Below are 20143 nucleotides of genomic sequence, written 5' to 3' on the forward strand. Positions count from 1 at the left end.
GAGGGTGACGTCAGGTTTGCAGAGAAACCCAGACCCCCAGCGACTCTTCCGCCAGGCTGTGGCGGGCAGGACTGATGCCCAGGGCTGCCCCACAGAGGTTTGGAGACGCCAACAGAGGAGCTGGGTGTGAGAACTGGTGCTCCAGACATAAGCAGACTCAACATCTTCAGCTGCCAAAGCCTTTTTCATTTTCTACTGCTTATTTATTTTTAAAGCTGACAAGCTTCAGCCATAAGAAATTAAAGGAGCTGAGTTCTCGTAACTCTGAGTGACCCAGATCAGGGCCTTGGGTGGCCACAGGCTGGAAAGCAGGTGGCAGGCATTGGCCACTGCCTCTCGGCCCAACCAGCCAGGGCAGTTCAACACAAGTTTGCATCAACAGACACAAAAAAGGGCGTTTTCTGTGTCCTGAATGTATGCAGCTCCTTAAGGCAGCTGCTACTCCCCATGGCAGCGGGGTTGGAACTGGATGATCCTTAAGGTCCCTTCCAATCTAAACCATTCTGATTCTACTTTACTGGAAATAAGGGACAAACCCACCTTGGCTGTACGTCTCTATTCCAGCACAGGATCACGGCCACAGGATCATTACACAAGACTTGGCAATTTTCAGCGCAGGGAGCAATTCCCGGCTCCGACGTGGAGATCTTGCTGCTCTGAACTACTGAACACAACTTCCTCCATCCTTCATCACCTTGTTACACGCCACCTCCAAAAGCTCACACCAACGCTACGAAGAGCAAAACAGTAAGAGCCAAGCAAATCAGTTTCTTAAAACTTATTTTAATATCCATGTCTCATCTGTTGGGTAGAGCCAAAACAGCCTGGCCTGGTTTAAGTTACAAATTCTTCATACGCTTTTCTTTAAGTAAATGAACAGTGTGGCAATAGGGTCCGTTATTGGAAGTGAAACCCATATTAACAAGGAAGGTGTCACAGCCAGAATTCTACCAGGGTTCTTCTCTGTCAGCCCCGAGAAAGGCCAACACTGTCTCCAGGCCCCTGGATGGGTGTCGCACAGCAGGAATAAATGCATTTGACACAAAACTAATCACACCCACAGAGATAGCGCACACTGTATGTCCAAGAAACAACGGGACCAGGATAGAAAAAACCCTTTTAGAATTCTCCCTGATGTGGACAGACACCAAGTCATCAGTTTCAGCAAACGAGATGAAGCATCAACCCTGATTTTGCCTGACAAAGGCCGAATAGACAAGTCGAAGTGCTGCTTGCTAAACAGCTAACTGCTGGAATAGAGCAGCAGGGATGGAAAGGGCTACGAAATTATGGCTGAGGATTTAAAGATGCAGTATTTCTTTTCTGTGTTTAAAACACTACAGTTTAGAGACCACCTTAATGCAGCTGCAAGTGAATAAACCCAATTAAAAGCCCAAGAGTCACTATAAAAATAGTAATAAAAATCAAAGCAGCGGAGTTCTCCACTTCTCAGGTCCATTGCTTAATTTCAAACTCCTCCATTTTTCAGTTGACCACAAATTCCTAGTCAGGTTTAAAGTGTTAATATTTGCAGATGATGGCTTACAAATAAGGCAGACAAGTGGTAGTTCTCTCCAAAAGCACGTGACGGAGAACATCGCTAGCTCTGAGAAAGCCGTTCGGGTACCGAGCACCCCAAACAGCCCACATGCTGCCGGAGCTGTGGGAACAATCCTGGAGGTGCTGCAGAGAGGACAGTCCACACCATGGCGGTCTGGGTATTGGGTTCAGAAGCGTGCACAGGGTGATTCGTTCTTTAACCACCACCCTGAAGTGCAGTAGTGCATCGCTCAGCTCCCTCCCGAGACAAACTTTGCCCTTGAACACTGCATCTTTAAATATTTCTGGCTATGAAGTCCTGCCACATGTTAGGAGCACTCCAACCTGGCTGCCACATGTTCAAGTGCTGTGCTTTTTGTGTGTGTTTTCAGTTTTCCCTGAACGAGAGGGGAAAAGGGGCAGAGTGGGGACAAGAGGCTCCAGCCGAACGGGCGAGACCCCTCCAGGCAGATTACAGAAGGGAGACAAAAAATAACAGGGTGTTTGCTCCCTTCTAGAACATTATCTCACTCCCTCTCATGTGAAATCGGATGCAGTGATGGCAGCAAGTTAGGAAAGTCAGCAAGTTTTAAAAGGGAAGTGTTAAGGGAGAGGGGAAGCTTTGCTGCCAAGTCACTTAACCGAGAAGAGCAGACAAGTCTTCACCTTCAGGTTTTTATAACACGAACAAGATACGTAGAATACTGCCCGAGCACAGATCACACCTGCGATGATCTGAGCTGCGCTCTGATTCTTTCCTGTTCGCTGCCTGCCTTATCAACAGTCAACAGGTATCAGGCTCACGCGAGCAGAGAGCACGTCGTGAACACGTCAGGGTGTGTTTTCAAAAAGAACAGCACTTCAAATACATTATAAAGGTGCAACCGTTGCGACAGCTCTGAAGGAGCAGCTGAAAACCTCGTGGCAGTCTGAGCTGTGATCCACTCCGACCGCAGGAGATCTACGCAGGCCTGTTCTCCCATGGGCTTCGCCGCCCTCCTGAGAAGGTGAATTATTCGTAAGAGGCCATTCCAAGGGAGCAGAAAGCTGCACCATCCACAGAATGGACACTGCCATGAACCTGCTAATACGGGTTTCACTTTGAGACCAGAAAACGATTTTCTTCCAAAAAATTGTTATTTTTAAAAAACTGAAATTAATTAGGGGTAAAACACTAACTCTAGTGCCATGAACAGGCAGGATCAACTTTTTTCCCCTCCAAAGGGCAAAGAGTCATATACCATCCCCAGCTGAACCTTGGCGCTTCGAGCTTTTCAGGAGATGTTACCTAAACTTTATTAAAAGAAAAAGAACAATGTTTAAATATCAACACTGGACTAGCCCAGTCTTTTTCCAAAGTCCACATTCTTCATATGAAGCACACACGGCGTCCTGGATTCCCCAAGGCTGCATGTTCAGAAGTTCACAGTACATGGAACCACGTCTTTTTGTATTTTCTTGAGTTTCCCCTCCTTGCTCAGAGCAGCCACCCTTTTGTGGTCATTTACCGGATAAACCTCAAGCCATCTCCTATCCGCATGGCTTGGCCTAGATGCCGACGGTTTTCTTGATGAGAGTTGATGTTGTCATGCTCTATGGATGGAAAAAAGCAAGAAAAAAAAGCACCTGGTACAGGTTTCATGAGACCCTTGCTGATTCCTTTATTCCAAAGTTGTTTCTGAAAGTCTTTTTGCCGGTTTCTCAAGCAGTTTTTGGCCTATTACTCTGTCTCAGTTTGAAGAGCTGTTATTGGATGATCCAGAGGTCGATGCAACCGCAGCGCCAGCTGGGCTGCTTGTGGATACAGATTTGCGGATGTGAGGCAGCAAGTACGGGTCACAGGCCAGCTGCTGGACATCTATCCGATCCTCCTTTCGGTAGGCCAAGCAACGTCTGATAAATGCCTGCAGACATGCCAAAGGCAAGACGAGAATTAGCAGACGGACAGAAACAGGAAGCTTTCTCCGACAGATAATTTGGAAGCAGGGCCAATCTGACAACGGCAGCATTGAAATTCTTTCCCCAGTGACCACAGAGACGGCCCAGCTCCTCCACCAGGAGCTCACGTGTTGTCAGGAGAGAGCTCAGGCAGAGGCACACACTGCGCTCTGTTCAATCCTCAGCCTGACAACTACAACACTGACCACTCTGCAGGAGGCAAGCACTAAACACAGAACTCCTGCTGGTCTCAGGGAAACCAAGAAGAAGGTACAGCCAGTGCCAACTACTGACTGACATATACGGTGCGATCAAACTCGCTGAAAGATGAATTACCTTTGCTTCTGGCGTGACTACTGGCTTTGGAGGGAACTGCACCTCGGTAGCTTTCAGAATTGTGTTCTCTTGCAGAATATCTTGTTGCGACTGGTTATGACCGAAGGGCTACCAAAGAAATGGGAGACAATTGTTAAAGGCTGATGATAGGCCTTAAAAACCCCATAACACTACTGTTTACTGTCACTTGACATCAGCATTTTTCCAGGACAGAGGTTCATGGATGTGGTGAAGGTGCTGCAGATTCCAGCCAGATGAGCAGGACGCATTGCTCTTGCACTTAAACTCAACAAAAGCGACCAGGCTGGAAGGTGTCTTGGGTGTCCGGCTCAGACAAGAGGGATCTCCACCTGCTTCCTGACCTTGCAGGTCAGCTTCAGCACATTCAAGAGGGCCTTCGTCTCCCTAAGCTGAAGGAGATTCACCCACTTCAGTTTTTGCTGGGCTGATTCTGCCATTTACCTGACACGTTTGCCAGCCCAGGTGTTCACAACACTTGGTTACCGAGGACTTGTGAAAACAAGAGGTGATGGGAACCTTTTCCCGCTCCAGTCTCTCTCTTCTGTTGTCATAAACCAAATCACCTTTTCCTGACCCTGACTCTTCCCTTCCAAAAGCCATCTTAAGAACTTCTAGAGTAGATCTTTGTACCTACTTGTTTTTCTAACACACTTGCAGCTGTCAAGCAGTATCAGGCTCACCAAGAGATGAAAGCATCTCAAAGCAACGCCAGATCAAGAACCTCAGGTTGTCTGGCCCTGAATGATACAGCTGTCCTGCCCACAATGGCCTCAAGGGGAACATGCCGAGAGGAAAGAGATGTTCTGCAGAACATCGCTGTTGAAGTAAGTGCCATGCAGAGCAAAACACAAGCTAGTAAATTCTTTCCACTTCATTAGCATGGACTCTGCTTTGGAACTGATGGCAAGGAGACAAGGGAGAAGCACCTTCTCAGCCTGGGGAACAGAAGGAAGCAGAAGCCAGGGCTGCCTCCCAAAACGTTTGGAAATCACCACTAAGAAAGGAGTTAAATGCTTTCTTACCTTTCTGCCATAGAGACACTGATAGAAGATGACTCCCACTGACCAGACATCAACTTTATTTGAAATCTTTGGAGGTTCTTTCCCAACCACAAAACATTCTGGTGGCAAATACCTGATTAGAAGGAAGTGACAATAGGTTATGAGAAGCATCTCCAAATATTCCGAATCATTTTCTCTAGAAAGGAAGGAAGAAGCTTTTGTGATCAGCAAGGGACTCGAGGGACCCAATTTTATTCCTGTGCAGCTTTGAGCCAAGATCACCAATGCACAGCCCTTCCAGAAGAGTGATCCCAAGGGCTCTCCAGACACTCATGGTCTGAGCTAGTCAGCACAGTCAGTTTCTTTCCACCAGAGCACGTAAAATAATTCCATTTTCTTTTTATCTCCAGAACTGGTATTTGTTGTTAAAAGGGCTTGGCCAACAATTCCACAATAGAAGCACACAGCCAAAATACATATTTCTAGAAATGCAATCCCAGATGCCACGTTCTTGTTAGAGCCATTCAGCCTCACTCAAACTACAGCTAGTTTCATTTTTAGGAACAGAACAAAACCGTACAATACAGAATGCCTTAACAAATGTTCCTGTACAACTGTTGCCCATAGTGACAGGCTGCAGCTCGGGTAATACCCAAGAACGACATTTGGTGGCACTCACAGTAGGTTGTGCTCTCAGCCACAGGTGACACAGTGACAAAACGTAGCACTGAGGGCAGTCCTGCTGAAAACACCTTTTGCATGTCACTTGAAAATGAAGCGCTGGCTGTAGACAGCACTGTGAGTTTTGTATCTTTTCTAAGAGCTAACTATGGATTTTCACCTCCTCATTTCAATGGAATACTCTTTCCGCCTCCCTGATGTACATGAATTTCCAGAGAGGCAGGGTATTCTCCTCCTCCTTGCTTCAACTGTTAGACAGTACAATTCTGGACTGTAAAAGAGCAGCCAAGCTTCACCCCAGAGCCAGCTATCTCCGCAGCAAATGCAGTTTTTCACCAGGCCCTTTGGATAAGAGATGGTTTTCAAATGTATAAACACTAACACACTGAAAAGTAAAAAGCTGCCACCCTCAAAGGAAGCTATGTGACAACAAGAACAGTTTCCAGGGTCTCAAACCTCCCGTTGTCTCAAGCTGTCACAGACAATGGCAGCGCACACAGAGCTGACAGATCCAAAGCTGTTTAAAAACCCTTCTTGATCTGTAACACGCAAGTGCCCCAGGCGACGCTTACCAGTAAGTACCAGCCCCCTGCGATGTCAGTTCCATGCCATCAACAGAGTTGTAGCTGTCATCATCCATGATTTTGGAAAGTCCAAAATCTGTGATTTTTATCTCTCCACATGCAGTACCATTGACTAGAAGAATGTTACCTAGACAGAAGAAGGAAAGAGCCCCTTAGGATACACATCCAGCAGAAATACACAAGAATAAAAACACACTGAACTCTGGTTCCCTGCACGAGAGGACAAGGAACCTGCACAGCGAGCTGTGACAGCCTGGAGTAGGTGTTTTAACACTCAACATCCTGAGCTCCAGAGACAACAGGGCTCCTACCAAGTGTCAGAACTGCTCTGCTCAGCCTTGAACGAGCCAGTGGCCCAACATTACTTGGAGCTTCCAGATCCCGAGGCCTTTTAGTTGAATGAGCTTGATGCTCATATGCAGTTTTGACCCCTCCCAAAGGTCCCACTGGAAGGGCAGGTCAAAAAGGAGGATTAAGGAGAGAAGTGCACATACACAATTATGACTCATTCTGCCCAGAAGTCCTGACTTGCCCTGGCCTCTCAATGAGCCAGAAACTCTCTCCTTCCTGGCAGTGCTCCCTAGTGGCTTTCTAAGCTCAAAAAGGACAATTACTGCTTAAACGGGAATCTTTTACAAATCCATCAAGGTTCAAGAAATCAGATCATCACTGTTTTTCTCGAAGCCTACAATAAAACAGCAGAATCATGCGTGATGGCAGTGGATGAATCACAGCTTTAGACAACTGTAGGCAGAGCTCTGCAGGATGCTCAGACAACATGAGAAGAGACAGCAGCTGGGGAAGAAAGAGGGTCACCAGAGCCAGAGCAACAGCACCACCTCCTGTACAGACTCCTGATGCTGATGCGCTAAACCATGTCACACACCAGTTACACAATGCGGATGAAGTGCCACAGGAATAGGGAGACAAGCCAGGGATAAGTGCTCAAAGGGACGGCTGAATTTATCTGGACTAGGAAAAAAAAAAAAAAAGCTATGAGCCAATATGCATCACTCCAAAAGACAGCACTTCCATATTTCTCCTCATGACTCTGCCCAATGACGAAGGGAAATCTGCAACAATCTTCAGAGAGGACCTTCTTCGCGGCAGACGTTACCGAGTTCAAAGGCAGACCTGAGCCGACAGTCGGCCTGCACGTCCTCGGCTTTGTGAGCCATGATGTGAAAAACCAAACACTTCCAAGCTAGCCTCTGCTATCAAGTTTTTGGGCAAATGATTAGAGAAAGAATACGCCAGAAAAATGGGAACATAAAACACACTAGTAATTATGGGAACCTTTCTGAAGCAATAAGAAGCTTTCAACGGCTGAATCCAAGCAGGACATTAAGAAACAAAACAGACACTTGGTGGTCCAAGGGCTCATTCTGAACAAGGAGGCTACTTTTCCTAGAATGTTGTATCCCTTTTTGATTTGCAGTTCTGGGAGACAATACCATTTTCACAGCACATTCTATGCATTTTAGGGATTTTTTTTTTCTTGATGCAAGTTAGCTTTCCCAGACAGCCCTGTCTCTTTTTGACCAAAACAAACATCCCCACACTACTTACATCCCGTTACCTTTGGTCAGCATCCTTAAGCACATCAGCTAGCAGCACAGCATACCTGGTTTAAGGTCATAGTGTATGATGGGAGGTTTGATTTCATTTAAGTATTTTAAAGCATTCACAATCTGCATGATAATGGATCGCGCCTCCTTCTCCGACATTAACTTGTGCTGTTTCAGGTAGAAGTCCAGATCATTTCCCTCACAGTATTCTAACACTGTACAAAACCTGAAGGCAAAACAGGAGTTGTAATTAAGGCACCTGATAAAAACCAGAACACTTCGTTCTTGCTTGTCTGTAAGACTCACCTATTTGGTCAATATATTAAATTAAGAGTCCTGCAGCCTATTAATCCCCTTCTAAAAATAAGCTAAGCTACCAGGAGCACAGACCTCACTGCTCCGTGGTACAAAGGTCAGAGATCTCCCATTAAGTGCTAAATCCAGAAGCGGAAAGCTCTATCAGCTGGGGCATTTGCCCAGGCCAACAAAGAGTAGGATTTACTAGTAAAGCACCACATCTGACATAATGCAGCACACTGGTTTGTGAGCTGGCGTCTCTAGAAAAACAATGTATGCTGAAATGGCCTCAGATATCCCTGCAGTACAGTCTGTAACGTTGGTGCGGCCATCCTCTGGAAACTCAAAAGTTTCAAGAGATCAAATACTTTGTCTGCAGTGAATGGGTCAAACTAAGTCAAAAGAGACAGGAACATAACTTACGAGTCGGTATCCAGCGAAAAGTAGTCATATAGCTTAACTATTCGAGGATGATCCAGTTCTTTGTGAATTCTGTACTCTCTACACGCATGTCTGAAAACACGAAAGCCTGAGCATTAGTCATACAAGTGACTTAATTCGAAGCACTGCAGAGAGCAGACCTAGACATACCGCACAGCAGTCCAACTTCAATCAAACCCATACACATCACTCAGACAGTTTAAGAAAAGGTAAGCAATGAAGAACTGCACAGAAAAGTTCTTGAGAACCATAGAATATGAGTGCATCTCAAATGCTGGCAATAGCACAACATAACTAATCTCGATTAATGGTACTGCTTGCCAGAACAGAATAATCTCATAATAAATCATTAAGGGATCAAGATAGCTGAATACTAAATTCACCAACTTCTAGAGATTCAAATCCAACAGCCAAACTTCCAGGATTCAAATTTGGTTTAGACATGTGTTGGGGAATTAAGATTACAGCTTTCTCTTTGAAGTTTTTTTGAGAACGTATCTAATCTACAGCATCATGGAGCAAGTGTCCAACACCAAAAGGCTTCATGATTACCTTCTAAGTCATGACATAGGTATAGTCTGTATACAGTTTTCTGCTACAAGGAGAGGCTGAAAGAGCTGGGGTTGTTCAGCCTGGAGAACAGAAGGCTGCAGGGAGACCTTAGAGCAGCTTCCAGTGCTGAAAGGGCCCTACAAGAAAGCTGGGAAGGGGATTTTTACAAGCGCTTGGAATGACAGGATGAGGAGGAATGGCTTTAAATTGGAAGTGGGAACATTTAGATTAGACGTTAGGAAGAAACTGTTTATGATGAGGCTAGTAAGGCCCTGGCCCAGGTTGCCCAGAGCAGTGGTGGCTGCCCCATCCCTGGAGGGGTTCAAGGCCAGGCTGGATAAGACTTTGAGCAACCAGATCCAGTGGGAGGTGTCCCTGCCCATGGTAGGGGGTGGAACGGGCTGGGCTTTAAGGTCCCTTTCAATCTAAGCAATTCTGAGATTCTGTGATAGTCCTGCTCATCTATGAAAGCATCAAATATTCTAGGAAATAAAAGGAATGAGAAGGGAAGGCTTTCAGGGAGCACGATGCAGGTGTCTACCTGTAAGGTGGACATGCACAACTCTTTCCCACACTAGTGGAGCTCAGACATTTTGGAGAGGAGAAGCCACTTTCATACCTTCTTTCAAGAGTGTTACTGGTGCTTTAAAACCTCGTGCTGATACAAAACTGGGGGGGTGTGCACATGATTAAGACAATTCTGATCTGATGTAACTTTTGCAAATAGCTACTAGGACAGAGAATGGCTTTTGAAACAGGGCAAAGCACAGGAAAAAAAATAGCAGCCCATTCACAGGTACTGGAAAACCAAATACACGAGGAGTTCAGAAACACAGAATCATAGAACTGACTGCTCTACAGCCTTACTTACTTGTGATAGTTCTCTTTCTTTTCATCTCTCCAGTTTTTATTTAACTGGTGTATTTTCACAGCTACATATCTCTGTTCTGTTAAATCAAATGCCTGCAGAGAGAAGAGCTGAAAATCAGTAGGAATCACAACTTCAAGTTAATACTGCAAAAACAGACAAGCTCTAACAAACCAATATCCCCACCCAGGAAATCAGCATTACAACATACTGAGTGAAGAGCAAACCGACATTTCGATGTAATTAGTTTCACTAATGAAGCCAAGCAACTCTGAAACAATTGAATATTGTGCTTTGATCTGACCTTCCCTATGGGATCCCTATGGGATAAATGCCACATTTATACTGACATTCTACCACCAGAGCTACAATGGGATCAGAAAAGCCAAAATTACCAAAATATAGTCAGTTAATCACACTGGGAAAGACCCTGCCCAGTGTCTCCCCAAGCCACCTAACTAATTTTCTACACTCATCTTAAAAAAACCCTAAACACACAAGAAGATTTTAATACTTTGTTGCACACTGGTAGTGCAGCTCTTCATCTTGGAGCAAAACGTTTCAGCTTATTTAGAGCTGAAAAATTCAATGGCAGAACTGTGTGCTGTGTTTTGCCTTCCAGTTTCTTGCTATTTCTGCAGTCTCTAAAGAACAGACCACTGGAATCGTGCTCTTGGAGAGGTGTGGAACTCTTTCATCTCAGAACAGCAACAGGTAATAATTTATAGGAAGGGATGAAAACTCATTGCAAGCAGACAAGGATAAACTCTGTCCATCTCAAAAATTGTATATTTAAGTCCTAAAGCCTTACAGATTGGCCAAGGCCCTGGAGAAGGGCTAAGCATTTATTTGCTTTAGTAATGTAGTTACAACTATTATGCCTGGTCAGGTATGAAGCATTCATACCCTTCTCCTGCTTTCATCTGTGAAGCCAACGTTTTCTACTTAGTCAGCAAAGCCTCCAGAGAGCAGTTCAGAGTACCTACACACAGACCACGCTCTCTTTTCACTACCTGGGCAGACCAGCCCCCCTGGGTTAGATATCTATTGTAGTACTGCAACGCTGTGAAGCTTCCAATATTTGCGTTGGCATCGTTAAGTTTTATTCTAGCCAAAGTCAACATGAACCAAGAACTACTGGGTACAGATGGGGAATATTTAGAACTGAAAAGGCTCTAAGTATAATAGTCAAACAGCAAGCACCAACGTTTCACAGGTCTTGGCCAGGCAAGAGTGCTGACACACAAGTAATCTTCACTTCCAAGGAAGTCCCAAGACTCCACGCACACACCCAGTCTGCTACTTCAGAGTGTAAAATGAATACAAAAGAAAAAAGCCTTCTACCCCCAGGAAAATAGCTCTTACTATTGGAGCTATTTTCTGTTATTCGCAGTGATGTTCAGACTTGCCATGCCATACTCAATAAAACTTTGCTACTTAAGGTACTTGTGTGTAGCACTTGAAGAAACAAGTGGTTTACTTCTCTGTCCTGACAGAACTTGTAGATTCGCCGCAACATTTTCTTGAAACATGCATTTGCAGGAAATCTGACCCCTGAGGATGAGGGCAGAACCTAAAACACTCAAGCCTGCTGTCTAATGCAAGCCAGATGCAACACGTCCTCTCTTCTTCCCTCCACAACCACACACATCATTGAGAAAACAAGGGTAAAAATTCTGCTTACTGCAGTATTTCATTTCAAATTCAGATTACACCACAGACTGCCACTTCCAACTTACCTTATATACTTCACTGAAGCCACCTCTACCCAGAAGATGTAGCAACAAATACCTATCATTTAGTGTTGGGTGGTCTTTAAATCTGTTGAGAAAGACAGTTTAAGAATAATTACAGAAATAATGGAACCTAGTGCACAAGTTAGAGGCACTATAGAGCTTAGGAGCAACATTTTTATATTCAGACAGAAAAATATTAAAACTTTGTTAATGACTGAAAGATTTGATATTATTTGATCATTTTGCCCTGATGAAAGACTATATAATGGTACTTTGATGCACTTGGAAGCCTCTGTCTTACGTTTACTTCAAGTTATATCACATGCCTCCCTCAAATGAAGTGATATATTGAGTTGTTAAGACCAATTTAAAAAAAGATTAAAGCCTGAAAAATAGAAGGCTCTGGGGAGATCTTATAGCAGCCTTCCGGTACCTGAAGTACCTACAAGAAAGCCAGGGAAGAACTTTTTACAAGGACATGGGGCGATAGGAAGAGGGAGAGGGACAGCTTTAAAACTGGAAGGGGGAAGATTTAGATTAGACATTAGGAAGAAATTCTTCACAACGAGGATGGGGAGGCCCTGGAACAGGTTGCCAGAGCAGTGGTGGCTGCCCCATCCCTGGAGGAGTTCAAGGCCAGGTTGGATGGGGCTTTGAGCAAACGGATCCAGTGGGAGGTGTCCCCGCCCATGGCAGGACAGGCGGAACTGGATGAACTTTAAAGTCGCTTCTAACCCAAACCATTCTATGATTCTACGAAGCGTTTCCCATTACGAAGGGGACAAACAAATAATTGTTACGTGTTCTTGTCCCTGAATCCCACATGCTTACTGTGAATTATCTTCATTGTGTATCCTTTTCAATTCCCTGATATGTAGATTCCTAACCCTCTCTAGCCGTTCCAACTCTGCCTGGATCTCTGCTTCTTCCTGTGCAAGGGAAAAACAAAAAGGAAAACACAACACTAAGATAGCGCAGTTAGCATTTCTGCCTGGTTTATGGGAGCACAAATGTAATTCCACCTGTGAAACTATTGTAACTTGTTTGGGAGATCAGAGAGGTGGTCACTGACAACTAAAAATCAGGTAGAAGGTGAAAGGAATGAAAAATGACTGGGCAGTTTTGTCTACACCTACACAGACAGGAGCAGACATATCTTTACGCCTTCTTGTTCTTAACATTTTCTGTAATTAAGCAGCATTGTTGCTCTGGTCTTGCTCCTTTCCGATTAAATGCTATGCAGCTGGTTTGTAAGAACTCAGCTGCTGGTGGGAGATGAGAAAGCGTACAGCCCTCAAAAGTAAGGAACAGGGATGTTGTGATGCTTTAAACGGATGGGGCAGCATCTGGTGAGGATGGAGAATGTGAAAGGACATGTGGTCTTATTAGCGGTAAGCAGTAGAACAGGTTGGAGCGTAACTTAGAGCCATGTGGAAGTACTGATACAGCATTTATAGAGTCGGAAGTTCCTGTGCCCTCAAACACGACACCAGAATTCACATCACTGCGTACAGGGTTGCAAATCTCAATTAAGATGTGGGGTGTGAGCAGTATTATTTGGTGTACAGCACTTGAGGAACATAGTTATCCATTTGTCTTGTGACCCTTTCCTTCTCAGTTTGTTCTATTTTCAGACCCAAAGAATGAGCCAGTTTCCAAAAGCAGAGAAGGATAAGCACAGCTTCAGACAATGCCACGATCCCAGAACACTACTTCATTTTCCATTAAGCTCCATTTCCAAATGGATTCCTCTGTTCCCGAGTGGCACGCTACATGCCCGCACAGAAAGACCTGCAAGTAATCCCCTCCAACAATGGAAGCCGCAGAGCAAGCATGCCTTCAGCACACTCCTGTCCATATCACTCGCTAATAAAACACAATGAGCAGAGAGACAGTGGATTCCACATGTACATTAACTTCCCCTTGCCACTGAAAATAAAGAGGAGGACAGCAGCATTAATGGCGCTTTGCATTCAACTTGTGTGTCAAGGTTACAGGAAAAACCAAGTGCAGAGCTCAGGTATCTCCTGAGAAAAAATGAGAGACTCCAGCAATGCATGTACATGCTTCCTCTTTGTTTCATATGGGTAAGAAAAGTCTTTGGCCTTAGCAGAGATCACAGCTAACTAGGAAATGTCAGAAGACTGCTATTTTATTTATTTATTTTTTTGGTTCTTTATCTGTTGAATTGTCCCAGCAAATGCATTCTAGGTTATGGCAATCACTTTAAAGGTAAGCAACAACTTATCTTATTCAACCTCACTTGCAGGTAGTCTGTGCTGAAGCAAATGTATTTAAAAAGAGAAGTACATTACAACTACCTAAACAGGATGAGCTTACAAAAGCCTGTGAGATTTTACTGGACTGTTACTGATAAAGCTGGTTACTCAATATCACGCAGAAATGGGAAAGTCAGTGATGGTTAGAGTTTTCGGTGTATTCTTATTTTCCTCCCTTGGTCCATTCCTTCATGCTCCCCATATTAGACACGTACAGAGCCCAGCACTAGGCAGGTCACAGTGACACAATAAAATGCATCAGAGCACTGGAACTCCTTGCACGAAATCACAACTGTAAGGACACAAATCTATTTACTGAAGCAAAGAACGTCTTTCCTGAATACCACTGCCTTGGGAAAAAAATATTACAAAATCCTGGCCATCTCTTTTAAGCAATAAAAACGTCTCAATTCCCAAATAGTAGTGACCTCCAAAGAGAAATGCTATTGTCCACAGAACACTGAATGAAAAACATACCTAAAAGGCTTTTCTACAGGCAGGTCTTACCTTTTTAAGGTGACCTAGTCGGAGTTTGAAGATTTCTTCCTGTTCGTGGTATTCTGCTAACGTTAACCTGCACAGAAGAGACAGATCCAACACATTAGGTTTCAACGCACGTGAGAGCGAGCAGTCGTAGAACGCACATCTCCAGGGAAGGGACAACCATGCTGAGAATGTCAATAGCCAGTAGGACATTTTTCAGATAAACTCTGTAATCTACGTTTTTTTCCCCCCATAATTAATCTAAAGGAGACCAAAAGCTTAAACCAGAAGGCCCTAAAAACACCTGTTTTGGCTAGTGACTGACTTTAAACAATAATCTAAATATGGAACACTGAAGCAAAAGTATTCTGCACCTTACTCTTCCATTTAAAGTTTTACTGTCTCATTTTGAAAATCTCCTTTGTAATAAAAGCTGGGTAATTTGACCCAGCTCTTCACTCCGGGGTTCGCAGTACACCTGGCCACAGAGCCACCGCGAAGTGAGCAATGACTTGCAGTTCAGAACATTCTTCTGTTTCAGGGTCGCAAAGTGGCTTCTAGGGAAGCCTTGGGAAGTTTACTTTACCTTACCATATATTTGACCTCACGTATAGTTAGGACAAGCAATGGGATAAGGGGAAATAAGCCCTATTTTATTGATAGTGATTGATGTGCAAAGTTTCCGTCGTAAGTGGCTGGAAGTTTTATAAAGTTTACAACGTCTTTTATAGCCAAAATGTGCCATGTAGGACAGAGGGAAGGCACAGCCTTTCACTAAAACAATGAGATCCCATCACTCGCAAAATGTATTGATGTGCTGAGCTCTTTAAGATTAGAGCAACGAAATGTTACATTAATTTCCTCTCTAATTTGAGTTTGGTAAAAGCATCACTCGTGTCAACATAAATCTATGAAGCCCATATCAACTGCACCTGTTTACTTTGTAAACAAGATGTGCATGTGACAACACAGAAATACATTTTCTGAACCTAAACTGAGTTCAAAGCGCATCCCAGGAGGATTTCTGTGGCAGCAGTTATCCTCTGCACAGTACTTGGTACAAAGATTAGTGCATGAGGTCTTCACAGCATCAATATCATGAGTTTCAAGAGGGAATCGAGCCCTGTGCTGGGCCACGGGACCTTGGCTCGCTGCACAATAAGCTGACGGGAGGCTGCATTCAGCTAATTAAGTGCTCATCTTCAAACGCCCCAACTTCTCTCTGCTGTTGATAATGCAGAGGGTCCACATATTTGAAGTAAATGCTAAAGCAGTTGTGCGCCAATAAATTCAATGCAAAACTCAGAAGCCAAGCTCCCTTTGAAAGAATCTCGACCGTAAGGAACTGCTTATTACAAATTAAAGATACACACAAACCACAGTCAGAACCATAAATGTTTACATGTTGTCTCATTTCATCCAAAAGAAGGCTAATGCCCACACCTCCTTCCCCCTGACAGCTTCAATTTTAATCAGATTCAGCCAGTCTAAAATACTGTTCCAAAAGTTTAGGTCTTTGATTGGTGTTGCTGTATAAGGAATAAAGAGACAACTGAATAAACGAGCAGCAAGCTTTCCATATATTCGAAATACAGGGCAAAATACCAACAGTCTGCTCATTAAACAACAGATGTAATGAGTACCAGCAGGGTAACATTGCCCAAAATAGCTGTGTGTTAGCAGCAAGCATTACAGAAATCAAGGGGGCTCCAAGACAAACACTGTCCTGCTTCACAAAAACATGCTGGAAATAAATTTCTTCTAGTGTAGATGAAGACTCTAAGGTGGCTCAAACTGCCCTAACAGACCTCAAAAAGAATCAGCAGACTAATCTTCCTCAATGAAAATTCTCTCATTGACAGGCTAGAAACTCGTTTCAGGAGAGTTCATGTTTAAATTTGCATCACAGGATCTTCCTCTCCTTTTTAAGACACAGCAACCACCATGAACGAAATTGGAACCAAAAATCAAATGAAGGAATTTGGCTTTTAAAAAACTTTTAAAAACATTTATATTCAACTTGCCTAAAAGACAGCCTTTGTAGGAATGCCACGGGAAAAAAAAACCTCTCTCCCTTTGTACCTGATACACATCAGTCCAACAAATGCATTTACAAGATAACTAACAATAAAACGAGTAGTCAGTCACTACAGTTGATTCAGCTTACTAGCGAAACCGATGTTTTCATAAGCTAAAACACCCCATAGGAACCACATCCATACACTGGCAAGCAGTTTTTATCAAGAACATCACAAGAAGCTCTTCCAAACCAGAAAGAGAAAACCCTGAAATATATCAGCAAAGAGCGATAAGAAAGAAGGGAGATTTAGAAGAGAGCTTAGGAAGAAATGTTTTGCTGTGACAGCGGTGAGGCACTGGACCAGGCTGCCCAGGGAAGCTGTGGCTGCCCCATCCCTGGAGGGGTTCCAGGCCAGGTTGGATGGGGCTCAGAGCAACCGGATCCAGTGGGAGGTGTCCCTGCCCGTGGCCGGGGGTGGGACTGGATGGGCTTTCAGGTCCCTTCCAGCACAAACCATTCTGTGATTCTGCTCTACGATTTAGTAGTGAAAAAAAAGAGAGTCATTGAGAGTTATGGTATTAGCCAACAGCACTACAGTGAAGACTGTAAAGGAAACTGGGAGAAGGTAGGGAAAAGTCTCTGACTTAACCTATTTCCAGCTCATAAAAACTTCCAAAGAAATACTGTTCTAAACGCCTCCTGAGACACAGCTTTCCTCTCCAAGAACATCGAGACTCTTATAGCATCAGTAGCTTCAAAAGAGGTAGATAAAAAAGTCTTTTACAAGAAGAGAGAGTAGGACTTCAACTGCCTTTCCACTTCCCCGACTCTCGTACCTGCAAAGGACTGTTTTGGAGAGACAGGTCAATGCTTAATGCACTGTGTCTCTAGGGAGTGTACCTTTTCCTTCAGAATACCAAATCAAATATTTGTAAAGCCTCACCAGAAAGCACATGGAAATAAAGGCTTCTTAAGTGTGCCCATTTTTCCCTTAAAAAAAAAAAGCATCACTCAGGGTTACCAAAATCAGTTCTGAAGTTGCAACCATTAAAAAGATACTCATTTTCAAACCCGACACAAGAGGAATACTGAACAAATTACTGCATTTAAAACAAGTTAAGCTCATACAAAGCCTGGACTCAGCAATGATCCTCGTTTTACTCCAATGAAAACTATTTAGAACTGCAGCCAGATGTTGCTGAATGCCAGGCTAATTCCACAATATTCATTTGTGCATGGAGTGAAGCCTAGAGGCAAAGGCAAGATTCCATTTCTCAGTAGAGATTTTTGTGCTCTAATCAAAACATGCAGTTTTGCAAGGGACCAAGAAAGCCACGTAACCTACGTTTCATTTTCTGCTCCATTAGTCTTGTTCTTGCGCTGCTTCTGCTCATTGCTTGCTGGAGGGGTCTGTCCCATCGCAGGTGGCTTCCGTTTTGCTAACATTTTTCGTTGTCTTTCTATTTCTTCCCGCTGAGAATTTATCCTTTCCTGTTGTCTGGGAAGAAGAGAGCAGAAAAAACATGAAACAGATAACTAATGGCGTGTACTCAGTCACCTTCAGCATCTGCTCTTAACAGACTGGAGCAAGGAATTTCAAATCAATTGTACTTGTAAGATTAGCAAGAAAATATTTTTGTATTGAGAAGGGGGATGTGCCAAACATTATGACTCAGATTTTTTTTTTGAAGGTATTTTCACATAGAAGAGGATTCTTTTCCTGGCCCACAGAAACCTTTTGGTAAGTGAAAGGTTTTATTCATGCAGACGATATCCAAACTCAAGGAGTTGCTAACCTCTTGGAAAACTCAGGCATCCATGGTAAGTCACTAACTTTCCACACGCTCTTTTTCCTAGAAGGCTCTGTTCTGAATCTCACTTTCCAGTTAAGACTATTCCTGAAGTCTGGCACTGTCTGAGAAAGTACCCTTGTCCTTCAAGGGTACAGTTAAACTACCTTTACTTCTGAAACATAACGCCAGCCCCGATTTCACTAAGAAAACAAGTTTCTCCTCCACGACGATTGTCTTAAAACATTTTACAGTGATGAAAGCACTCTTGAAATTTCAAGTCTAAATGACTCAAGCATTTACATACTTAATTCCCTTTTTAAAAGAGGCTGAGACTGCAGGGCAATATTCTTAAAGTATTTCTTCCATTCTTAAAGAGTACAAACTAAGGAGGAATTACGAAGTCCTTAATGTGCACCTAACAAGACCTGCACTTCCCTATCAGACTACACAGAAGTGATATGATTTTAAAACATCACACACAGCTCTTTCTAATGCAGTTAATTTGTCAAGTCCTACTTAAAGGTCTAGGCCAGCTGGGAATTTACTGGGTAGTTCCATTAACCTCCTGCATAAAAGAGGCTCTGATCTTCATTTCAGGTTTCTGCAGCCTCTTTGATCACTGTTACCAGGAGGCAAAAAAAATTAAATAGTATGGATTTTCTCTTTTAAGCTTCTCCACTTTCTACCTTAAAAAAGAAAACGAGCTAATTAGCCCTCCTTGACTAATATATGCAACTATGCAAATCAAATGGATTAACTCTAGATACCTGTGAGAATCTGGCCCACCCCTCCACCCCAAGCACTGCAGAGCCAGGCAGCTGCACTGAGAACACCCAGCAGGGCAGCCTCCTGCTTTCCAGCCCAGAGGCCAACTCGAACAGTTTGATTCCAGTTCAAATCTCAGGAGGTTTAAGTGGAAATGTATTTCTCACTCCACCGCAAAACTGTTCCCCATTGTCAGAAGCCGAGTTTCCATCTGATCATTTCATCCATCATTCACACCATTCTCACATTCTGACATGCAAGACATCACACAAAACTGCTTAGTTTTTCTGCTTCTGCCTCTGAAGTCAAAGATAACTCTGTTTGTCCTCACTTGATGAGGTTCTGGAAGGCATAGCCATCTGTCCACTGCTCAGTGAAAGATGCCCCGTGCCGAACCGTGGTGAAATGACCTAGCCTCAATCGATCCTGCATGCTCTTATCTCTGCACGCCATCTTCTCCTGTTTTGACTGAAAACAAAACAAAACAGACATTAAGAATGCAAGCCATAATTAGCAGCTAAGAGATGTACTGTGTTTAAAATCATTACCAATTCTTACCATGTTCCATTGTTTCAGCACTGCTTATCTGAGACCCAGCTGAAAATCATTGGTCAGATTACTGCTGGTGCTTCACACTGATCTGACAGGAATTTGTTTGCCTCCTTTCTGACATTTCAACCTTCCCCTTCCTTCACCATTATTGCTTGGGCAGCTCACACGCACTCTATCATCAGCTGAAATCAGTTTAGCAGTAGGAACAGAACTATCCCTTTCTATCAGTAGCTCAGCCAGACATCAGACCAGGCTCTGGTCAGGCCTTTATTCACTCAAACAGGAGATGAAGGAAGAAATTGCACCTTGAATCACCATTAGGACTAAGATAGAGTGATCAGCCAGCTCAGACCCAGACTCGCACCACTCCCAGAAGTGACACAATCTCAATTAGGTCACTAATATGCATAAAAACTGGTGGTAGTGTCTGTCACAGAGTGTTTCCGCTAAGGGAGAAAAAATTTCCAAGGTCCTCTCATCTCAATGAGAGCAGCAGAGCCTCAGTCAGTCAGGATTAAAGATGAACCAGCAAAGCTCCTCGCTGGAGCTATACACCGATCTGAACGCCAGGTGTGCGTAACACCTAGCCCAGCATCACAGATCCTCCCAGAAAGGGGAGTCGCACTCAGTCAAGAAAAATCAGCTCTGTGACAAACTGAACTCAAACAGACTGCACGTACTGGCCAGCA

At 43.8% G+C, this 20143-nt stretch overlaps 1 protein-coding gene across 5 annotated transcripts in view; it reads right to left on the reverse strand.

The window, feature by feature from the left end:
- Positions 1-770: 770 nt before the first annotated feature.
- Positions 771-20143, reverse strand: part of TLK2 (tousled like kinase 2) — a 45319-nt gene continuing 25946 nt past the window's right edge. For all 5 annotated transcript variants that reach the window (XM_054088379.1, XM_054088376.1, XM_054088375.1 and 2 more), the window contains 12 exons: positions 19234-19370; positions 17690-17842; positions 14349-14415; positions 12394-12491; positions 11566-11647; positions 9830-9921; positions 8389-8478; positions 7725-7894; positions 6089-6227; positions 4857-4968; positions 3814-3921; positions 771-3443 (listed from right to left, as the gene is read on the reverse strand). In XM_054088379.1, coding sequence (XP_053944354.1) covers positions 3270-3443; positions 3814-3921; positions 4857-4968; positions 6089-6227; positions 7725-7894; positions 8389-8478; positions 9830-9921; positions 11566-11647; positions 12394-12491; positions 14349-14415; positions 17690-17842; positions 19234-19370 — 1422 coding nt within the window. In that variant the 3' untranslated portion in view covers positions 771-3269. The remainder of the gene's footprint in view (positions 3444-3813; positions 3922-4856; positions 4969-6088; positions 6228-7724; positions 7895-8388; positions 8479-9829; positions 9922-11565; positions 11648-12393; positions 12492-14348; positions 14416-17689; positions 17843-19233; positions 19371-20143) is intronic.

This window comes from Cuculus canorus, chromosome 25, assembly GCF_017976375.1.
Source record: "Cuculus canorus isolate bCucCan1 chromosome 25, bCucCan1.pri, whole genome shotgun sequence".
NCBI lineage: Eukaryota > Metazoa > Chordata > Aves > Cuculiformes > Cuculidae > Cuculus > Cuculus canorus.